The 11,014-nt window shown below is 38.7% G+C and overlaps 1 protein-coding gene across 1 annotated transcript; it reads right to left on the reverse strand.

Moving 5' to 3' along the window:
• Positions 1-8,086: 8,086 nt before the first annotated feature.
• Positions 8,087-9,475, reverse strand: LOC133824984 (uncharacterized). The gene is made up of 2 exons (XM_062257991.1): positions 8,894-9,475; positions 8,087-8,158 (listed from the first exon to the last, which is right to left on the reverse strand). Exons 1-2 carry the CDS (start codon positions 9,473-9,475, stop codon positions 8,087-8,089), a joined length of 654 nt encoding a protein of 217 aa, XP_062113975.1.
• Between the last annotated feature and the right edge of the window lie 1,539 nt (positions 9,476-11,014).

Here is an 11,014-nt window from a genome sequence, read left to right on the forward strand (position 1 = left end):
TGTGTTAAACATCCAGAGGTGATCGGACGGATCTGCGTTTCCATCAAATGTTGGCATGTAAGGCATCCTAAAGCCAATAGGATATGTAGTCGCTGCGATATTTAGAGCAAAAGGTTCGAGCTCCTCATCTGAGTCGCAATCGTCCTTTCCTTTTCCAGATAAGAGTCTTTTCATTTGCTCTTCCATCTAAGCTAGTTTTTTAAGGGTTTGGTCTTTGGTCCTAGGTTATTTGGGGGTTGTTCAACAACTCCCATCCTATTATACACGTTTATGGGTAGTTGTCCCTCCAAGTTCGAGCTTGGTTAGGCGGGACATTCCCATTGTCGCGTACAATGGACAGACCTCCCTCATGCCTAGTATAGCTAACATCCTCATTCCTAGCTGGATACCTTCTTTATGAGTTCAAATGATAACGCAGGTTGGGTTGTGAATCATATTGAGGACTTTGTGCTGAACTCAAGTGATTTTTTAGGTTACTCTCAGACCTGCCTTCACACCGGATCTCCGTCCAGTAACTTCCATTTGCAAAACTTACGGCTTCCAGTTGAGATCGAGGACCTGGGTTCTCAGCACACGTCCGTGGGGCGTAAGTATTTACAAACGGTGGAGGATTTCTCCTACTGATCCCACGAGTTGAAGCATCTCGTTGTGGGTGAGGTGGTTTTGGATGTCTTACCGGTGACGAAGGATTCCTTATTGGCAAGGCTATCCTCATTCCATCAGGACGAACTAAATTAGCTCGCCTCAGCTCCATTCCAACGTCCCTAGTTCTTTGTGCCTGGGGCTCTGACCATGGCACAGGAAGATTTTTTTGGAGCACTTTGCCTTCATGAGCTTGTCCCAGCCCCTCCCCACAGGTTGTTGTGGGCATTTCTGGGAATCTGTGAAGAAGGAACAGAGTTGGGGGTCACAGTCCTGACCGACCGACTGACATGCTGATGATGACCCTTGTAATGACCAGTGGGCTGAGCACTCTGGTGGTTTCGCTCTGTAGGCACAGAACTCGGAGTAGCATGTAACGCCCTACTACCCTGGGACAGTTACGATGTCCATTTTAAAACAGTGCTAAACTCACTAGATGAGTCATTTGGCCATAATTGTGTAATTAAGTGTGATTAACAATTTAGGTTAAAAATTTTGGTTAAGATACAATGTTTCACTAAAACATTTATTGTATACATTGGGATCCCAAAAATAGATTTTAAAGGATAATTACAACAAAATATTTACAACCAGCCGACCTAAGCGGAAAAATAGGGTTTAACCCTAGTTCCTCTTTAAACCCTCGGTCGTGGCAGTCGAGCAATTGCATATGTACACATCGTCACCTAAGCTCTCCAACTCAAGGATGGTCCAGCTTTCTTTTGCCTTTACATGCACCACATAGCACCTGTGAGCCGAAGCTCAGCAAGAAAACTCAATATGCTCATGAACATGTAATAAAATGTTACCAAATCATAATAGGCATGCGTAGCAATAATAGCCATATTCATGCATGCAAATAAATCCAAATAATTTATTGTGGGCCCTACCCTTTGTATGGATGACTTATGGGCCCTGCCATTTGTATGGATGACTATCAAGTCATAATGAAAATAGATGGCCAATGTGTCCATCGAAAATCAGTGACTCAAATAAGTGACAATTAAGTCACGCACTGGGGCTTCGTACCCTAATCAAATGAGTGAATATCACTTTATGATTTTATTAATCATATTGGGGCTTATAGCCCAAATTAGATGAATGAGACACACTTTGGACTCCGCACCCTAATCAGATAGGTGACTAAAGAGTCACACATTAGGCTCCACACCCTAATCAAATAAATGACTGATGAGTGAGTCACGAACTTGGGCTCAGCACCCATAGCCATGTGATGTTGCAGTCACCTGAGCCTTTTGGCCCTGGCTCTAAGTAACTAGCCTTTAGACTAGACAAGCGCTTTTAATTTTCATCGAACTTGAGGTCTATCAAGCATTAATGTTCATGTGATTCATTCAATGCTTATGTCGATTAGATCTAATCATTTCCGCTTGTGTTGAACACATCAATTCCGTTCTTGACTCTTAAGCCAATACCACACGACTCGTGCCGATTTCTGACTCATGGGTCAGTGCCATACACAAGTAAGCAATGCAACTAGGCATATATCGTATGTCAAATATCCAAATGTAGGGCATTCAGCATGCTTACTTAACAAGCACTAGCATAATGATGATCATGCACATTTACAGAGACTCAACCTCTAATCAATCTCATATTATACATTCATGCCATGCCCTAATCATATGTATCATATGCATCACATGCATCACATATTGGGTGCAGTTTTCTTACCTTTGGTTCAAGCACAAGTTACCAATAAACAAGCCACAAGCACGATCTCGTTTCCAAGCCCCTGGCGATAACCTAGTCACAACCATAATACAAAACCTCATCAAAATGAGTAAATAAATACCTCCAAGCACAACGCAAGCCTCTGGGACGTCAAATCCCACTCAACTGAGTAGTAGGATTGATCCCAGGCCCCTAGAGTTAAGTTCCCATGACTAAAAACCAAATCTGGGAAAAATTTCCCTTAAGCGTCACGGCCCTCCATACCCTATGTCGCAGCCCACCTCCAAACAAAAGCCAACCTCTTCTCTGACTGCACCTTGCGCCACGACGCTCCAATACAACGTCGTGGCCCTACCTGCAAATCAGCCAGCCTCCTCATTCTTCAAGCCTGGGCCGTGGCGCCCAAGAACAAGGTGGCGGCCCAACCACGAACCCAACCAAAAACCTCATTTTCTCCATTTAAAAACCTTCCAAAAACCTATCCAAACATATCCAAATCCCAAAATCAAAGTTCCTAAACATCCTAATTATCCAATACCAATATAACCCAAGCTTCAACTCATTCAAAAACTCATCAAAACACAAAATCCAATTCAATCTTAAAAACTTTAAAAACTTAGAACTTAAAACTTGAATTACCTCTGATTGAGTTGTTTCCTAACTAAATCCTCTAGCTAATAGGCTTCTAATCTTCCCTAGAATCGCTATGCCTCGATCCTCGCTTGAATCCGAGTCCTAAATCTCAAGTTTCCTTTGAAAATGTGATCGGGTGTCGAAAATGGAACTTTGAGGGAGAGAGAACGTTTTGAACGTTCTTTTATTTCTTAATAGGTTGCCTCAAGCTTAAGTAACCTCAAGAAAATCCTAATGCTCGGGGTCCCGAAAACACCCCTGAGGATTAAATAGTCAAAACTCCCAGAATTTCCTCCTGATCTCACTAACTCCCAATTTATCATCAAATATTTATTCCCATTACCCAATATCCTGGTAATGTGCTAAATACGCCTTGACTCACTCCGAGTCATGTATAAATCCCGTTGTGACTTTCCCACTAGCTTGCTTCCTAGGATCGTCTCATGCTGAGTAACCCATGCATGAGTAAATAATAATGAAGCACCACACACATATCACATTTATGCCAAATATGCCCAAAATGGCCAAAATACGAAAATTTCCCAATTAAACAGAAATGGGCACACATGCATATTTAATAAAGCTAAACATGCATATCTAGTCATATTATGATATAACTCACATAATCATGCATATAATCATTTAATGGCATAATAAATCAATTATGGCCCTCCCAGCCTCCTAATCAAGGTCCTAAGCCATATTAGGAAATTTGGGTCAATACATGGTAGTTCTGATAGAATAAGTCAGTTTAGACTGGTTATTCCTATGGGGCATATGAGACCAACATTGCCTCTTTCTGACATTAACGTCGGTTGCAAGAGGGGGTAACCAAGCCAAGACCTCTTCGATCTGCCTGTTTTCCCTAGCGAGATAGCTCCTTAACTGGGTGTTTTCCATCTCAACGGCAGTCAAGTATCCTGGATTAGGATTTGGTGGGAGTGATGCTAAACTCCCAGCGTCGTCCTGACCGACCGATTATTTCCCAGGACATTGTTGAACATCTAGGCCCCTTTCATTGGTAACAGCGGTATGATGGGCCTCCTGCCCACCAGGTTGTTCCATTTCATTATCATGCATCGATCGAGTGAGCACCATGATGAATATTGAATGAAACTTGTGAAGCAATAATTTCCTCTCAATGAAAGCACCAAACTGTTGACGCGATTAAATAGATAGATTAGTGCTAAATTATAAATCATAATGAAATAATAAATGCTCTCTCGAACACACACAACTTTTACGTGGTGGAGTGGTTAAAATCCACCTAGTCCACGAGTCAATATTATTACTTTTCTTTCTCAATTTCTGCAAAGTTTTAGTAATACAAAAATTGGTCGTCCCCTTCTCTGTCCATTATTCCTAGTATTTATAGGGAAATTTCATAGACAGGTTTGGGTAACCCCGTGAATAAATAAGGTATCTATTTAATACAGATTATTCCCATTTACATTGGGATATGATTTGATAACAAAATATAATATACTCCTACTGTCTTGGATAATAAATGATAGATATGTGATACAACATGGGCATTAATGAGTGTATAAGGGGCCTTTGTATCTCTTGGGATCCTTCAGTATGCATTCTGTCCAAGTTTCCACGAGCTAAATATCTCCCTCGAGCTCGTGTTCAACGACTATTTGAACCCTAGCTCGTAGTAAGCGTAGAGCGCCCAAAGTTTGATCTGGTTATTATAAGTCTCGAACTCAATTGTTATCCTGAGAGGCGATATGATAATAACCTATGTATCATGTTGTCCATCCCCCAAACTCGAGCTATTCACATCACTGTTAGCCAGATATTCTACTTGGCTATTTTTCCACATATTCATCTGCCAGATGTACCCGAGCTGAGTAATTGAACTCATGTTGATTTCAGGGTACAACATAAGGTAATATAAATCTCTATATATATGACATAGAAGAAGAAGAGAAACATACACAAATATAAATAGAAACACACAAAAATACAAAGACAATTCATAATCGTTCTTAGAGTTTTTTGTTAGACAAAAACTCTCTCTTTCTTCTTCTTTATTCTAGCCATTCTTAGACCATAATCCAAGTTCTCATGTGTTGAGAAATACTTGTAATTCCTAAAATACAAACCTGTGTTCTCTATGTGCCCACACACATCTTGAGGTGTAGAGAACACTCCAGAAGATCATGGTTTGAGTGCTCAAAGCTTTGGATAGGAAGATCGTTAATAATACAAAAAGGCTCAAGGACACTTGATAGGCTTCAAGAGGTAAAAGTTTATGTTCTTGATTTTTGTGTTTATATATTGTATATTTATATACATATTTGTTGCATGATTAATAGTATTGTATAATATGTTTCTGGATTGTTTTCTTGATCATATAAATTGTTTATATGATTAATGAAAAATTTTGATTATTGTTGTTCGGTTGTTCATAAACAACAATGGGCCCACCACGCAAAATTTTCTCTGCGTGCTCTAAATGGTTTTCCAACACTCTGCTCTTATCCCTTGAGCTGTCTTGAGGCATATGCTACCACTTTCCCATTTTGCATTAACACACACCCTAAGTTGTTCTCAGATGCATCACAATACACCACTAACTTTCCGCACTCTGTGGGAACACAAAGGATTGGTGCAGAGATCAACTTACCCTTCACAGTCTGAAATCTTGCTTCACACTTCTCATTCCATGTGAACTTTTGCTGTTTGCGAGTCAACTTGGTAATGTGTGTGGCAATCTTAGAGAAACCCTCAACAAACTCTGGTAGTAACCCGCTAACCCTAAGAAGCTTCGATCCTCTGAGGCATTCTTGGGTTGGGGCCAGTCTCTAATGGCATTGATCTTTGCTGGATCCACTGTTATTCCATTCTTGGACACTATATGCTCTAGGAAAGTCAATTGTTCCAGCCAAAATTCACACTTATAGAATATAGCATAAAGTTAGTGCTTTCATAGTCTATTGAGTGTCAACCTCATGTGCTCCTCTTTAGTCTTTAAGTAGATAAGGATATCGTCTATAAACACCACTACAAATTTATCCAAGTAGTCTTTCAACACCCTATTCATCATGTCCATAAATGTTGCTGGGGCGTTAGTGAGATCAAAGGACATCACCAAGAACTCATAGTGCCTATAACGGGTTCTGGATGTTGTTTTAGGAATATCTCCTTCCTTCACCTTTAGTTGATGGTACCGGGATCGTAGATCAATCTTTGAGAACATTGCTGCCCCTTCCAGTTGATCAAAGAGGTCATCTATCCTAGGCACGGGATATTTGTTCTTAATCATGACCTTATTGAGTTCTCAGTAATCGATGTACATTCTCATACTTCTGTCCTTCTTCTTCGCAAATAGAACTGGTGCCCCCCCATGGTGAATGGCTAGGTCGTATGAATCCCTTATCCAACAGTTCATGTAGCCAAGTTTTGAGTTCCTTCAACTCTACAAGTGCCCTTCGGTAGGGTGCTATGGATATTGGTGTTGTTTTTGTTGCAAGTTCGATCACAAATTCGATTTCTCTGTTTGTGGGTAAACCTGGTAAGTCCTTGGGAAACACTTCCAGAACTCGCAAACAATGTGAACATTCATAGGTTTTAGCTCGATCTCTCTAGTCTTATCCACAATATTTGCCAAAAATGTTGAACACCCATGTTGCATCATGTTCCGAGCTTTTAATGCAGATATGATAGGTGTGTGAAATTATGTCACTTCTTCCTTAAAAGAAAAGAGTTCTCCTTCCTCAGGTCTGAACCCTATTGTCTTTCTCTGACAGTCTATCTTTGCTCCATATATAGCTAACCAATCCATGCCAAGTATGACATCATAATCTTGTATGTCTAACTCTTTGAGGTTTTTTGGGCACTCTCTACCCTCAACTACTATGGATGTTGATTGTAACCACCTAGTTGATGACAATATGTCTCCTGATGGTAACATGGTACTAAAACTATGCTCAAATAGTTTATAAGGCATTCCTAGTTTATCAATTACATTCATAGCAACATAAGAGTGAGTCGCTCTAGAATCAATGAAAACTCTACAAATCATACCAGAAATAGGAAGTTGACCTGTGACGACAGTAGTACTATTGGCTGCTTCCTTTTGAGTCAAAGCAAAGACTCTTGTTGGAAATAGATTGCCATTGTTGCCTTGCCCGACTCCTGCTCTCCATTGTGGGCAATCTTTCTTCAGATGGCTTGTCTAACCGCACTTGTAACACTTGTTTGTGCCTACCTGACATTCCCCCAAATGTCGACGTGAGCATTTAGGACAGCTGGGGTACTCAACTTTGTGGTTCAGGTGGTTTCCACAGTTATGACCATTGTTGTGCCTATTATGGTTGTTGTGGTGGTTATGGTTGTAATGGTTATTTCCATTTGGGGTCGGGGTTCTAGACCTCTTGTCATTGCCACTGATCTGACCGTCATGGGCCTTCCTCTTGTTTCACTCATGGAAACCCTTGTTTTTGTTGGCTTTCCCTCCTTGCAGTGTTATCCTTCCATATGCGTTCCTCCAAGTATTCTGCATCGAGATCTTTATCCAAAACCTCAGGGTAATTAACCACTTCAGCACTGGTCATCTTGACATCTCTAGCAATCATGGGCTTAAGTCCTATCATAAACCTTTGGAGTTACATGGCCTCGATTGGTACTATCTCGGGGAAACCTCGCCAACCTATCGAATTTCTAAGCATATTCGGTGATAGAAAGGTTGCCCTGAACCAAGGTCACAAATTAAAATAATTAAATAAAACAATTAACAACTCCAATTCACATAATTTCTACCAAACAATTAAAAGTAAATTCCTAACACTTAACAATTAATAATAAAATAAAGTACACAAATTAATAAAAAAAAATTGGTGTGCTACACTTGAAAGGCTCAATCGTTCCAAAAATTGCCTAAATCATCTCCCTACGCATGCATTGTCTAGGATTTTATCTCAAGTAGTAATCAAAAAATTTCTAAGATAATTTTTTATTTTTTCAAAATATTTTCAACAAGCATAAATTTTCTCCAAACAACAAAAACTTAAAAATCATTATTAAGTGCTCAATTATGTGTAGTGAATCTAAGCAAAATAAAGAAAAATTTAAACCATGCGCACTGACTAAAGCAACAACATTATTTTCATTGAATTATACAACACAACATTCGATTATTCTCATCGGCTAAATCATTATCATCTTGGTTCACATTAACCTAAACAAAATATAAAAATAAACATAAACTTAACAAAACTGAAACAAAAGTTAATAAACAAACTAAGATATCTACAATGAACAAAGCAATAAAAAATCAAATTTCTTCCCCCAAACATAATCTGAACATTGTGCTCAAGGTAACGCAAAAGAAAAATAAATAAAGTATAGAGGACTTCCCTGATAAGATGTGGCAGAAGAAAAGATGACAAGTATTGTGATAAATTTACTTTATGTCCATGCACTTCAACCTTAAAACTGATAATAAATAAAATAAAAAATTAAACTAAATATAAACTAGATGAGAAACATGGGTTGCCTGCTAAGAAGTGATTTGTTTAATATCATTAGCTCGACATTGTTTTTCTTCTTTAACTTGGTTTTCCAAGAAAAGTTGATGTCAAATGGTCTTCACCGTCTTCATGATAATGTTTGAGTTTATGCTTATGAACTTGAAAGATAGACCCCTTCTCTCCTTTTAAATTAACGAGACCACAAGGAAAAACTTTTGTAATGGTAAATGGGCATCCACCTTGATTTGAGATTTTTCGATAAAGACTTAAAACTTGAGTGAACAAGCAAGACTTGTTGTCCTGGTACAAATTATTTCCATGACATCTTATTATCACACACTTTTTTAGTCTTCTCTTTGTAAACATTGGAATGAGCCATAATAGTTGGTAAATGCTCTTCTGGGGAAATTTTCTCGCTACCATGTTGTAAAGGATATACACACATCTCCTTTTTTTTTATCTTCATACACTAAAGGAGATAATGATTCAATCATCTTGCAAGTATTCAGAGTTACTAGCCAATTTGCACCTTTGTAAATATCAAATCGAACCTTTTCTTCATTAACTCGCAAGGTTAAATGGCATGCTTGTACATCAATAAGTGCTCCACCAATTGCTAAGAAATAGTGACCAAGAATCAATGGAATCTCATGGTCCTCCTCCATATCCAATACCACAAAATCAACAAGAAATACAAACTTATCCACTTTAAGTACGACAACTTCTATAACTCCACGTGGATATGTAAAAGAACGATCAACAAATTGTAAAGTAATGGTTGTAGGCTTTACCTCCCCAAGACCCAACTTCTTAAAAACTAATAACGACATCAAATTAATACTAGCACCAAGGTCACACAGAGCTTTATCAAATGATAGTCCCCCAATCTTGCAAAGAATAGTAAATTTGCCTGGATCCTTTAGCTTTTGAGGCAACTTTTTCTGAAGTATGGCATTGCATTTCTTTGTAAGCTTCACAGTCTCGTAATCCTCAAACTTTTTTTTCTTTGAAAAAACTTCCTTCATAAACTAAATATGATTAGGAATTTGCTCAAGAGCATCAACAAATGGACTATTGATGTTCATCTTCTTGAATATCTCTAAAAACTTTTCAAATTTCTCATCAAGTTTCTTCTTTAGGAATCTTTGAGGATATGGTAATGGAGGTTGATACATAGGAAGGTTATCTTTCTTCGTTGTTGGTTTCTCATTAATAATTTTCTTGGCTACTTTCTCCTCTTTCTCAATTTCTCGTACTAGTGGCTCACTTTTTTTCTTATTATCCACCATTGGAAGAATCTTTTCTTCCTCAGTCACACCCCCTTCAATCTCCTTACCACTTCTCAGATAAATGACTTTACATTGCTCCTTGGGGTTCACTTCTGTGTCACTAGGAAAGTTTCCTTTATGCTGAGAACCAATAACAGTTGATAGTTGTCCCACTTAGACCTCTATGGACTTCATTGTAGCCCCTATGTTAGACATATGAATTTTAATATTATCCAACCTCGCTTCATTCTTATTAAATCTCTTGATGGTCTCCATCATAAAAGTACCCAATATGTGGCTGACATTAAAACTAGGAGATGGTTGCAGGACATTCTTATTGTTGGCATAAGAGAAGTTCTCATGATTCCTCAATCCCGGATGATAATAATTGGGCATATTGTTACCACAATAGTTGTAATTTTCATTAGACACATATTGTGCTTGCTCTTGATTCAAACCAACCCTAGACTATGATAAGGCATCCACTTGATCAGATAAGACAGCAATCTGAGATGTTATAGATGTCATAGGATCTACTTAATACTACCCAGCTACCTTTTGAGGCATTGAACGCTCATTGGGCCATTGAAAACTATTAATAGTCATCTCTTCCATCCAATTGAATGCTTCATCAGCAGTCTTTCCCAATAGTGTAGCTTTAGCAGCAACATCTATTATAGTTCTGGTTGGACAATTTAACCCATTGTATAATATCTGAACTTGCATCCAATTTTCACAACCATGTTAGGGACAGCAACGTAGTAAATCCTTGAACCTCTCCCAAGACTCGTAGAATGGTTCAGAGTCAAGTTGTCTCAACTGACCTATATTACTTCTTCATTGAGCAGATTTTGATTGAGGGAAAAACTTTACTAAAAAATTTCTTGCCATTTCATCCCATGTAGTAATGGAGTCTAGTGGTAGAGATTGTAACCAACTCCTTGCTCTATCCCTTAGAGAGAAAGTAAAGAGACGCAGTCTAATGACATCATCAGAAACACAATTCATATTCACAGTAGCACAAACCTCCAAGAAAATTGCTTGGTGAATATTACGATCTTTAGAGGCCATACCCCCAAATTGATTCTGTTGCACCAAATTTGCCAATGTCAGCTTCAACTCAAAATTATTTGCAACAATGATGGGATTGACAATTCCAGTGAGGTTCTCATTAACAACGAGCATACAGAAATCACGAACTGCCCTTTGTGGTTGTGGTTGTGGTTGTGGTGGTGGTGGATTTACTTGGACGTTAGCTCCACCAGCATTTTTGTCGGATTGTTATTCTCCATGGCA

Source organism: Humulus lupulus, chromosome 3 (assembly GCF_963169125.1).
Source record: "Humulus lupulus chromosome 3, drHumLupu1.1, whole genome shotgun sequence".
Classification (NCBI taxonomy): Eukaryota; Viridiplantae; Streptophyta; class Magnoliopsida; order Rosales; family Cannabaceae; genus Humulus; species Humulus lupulus.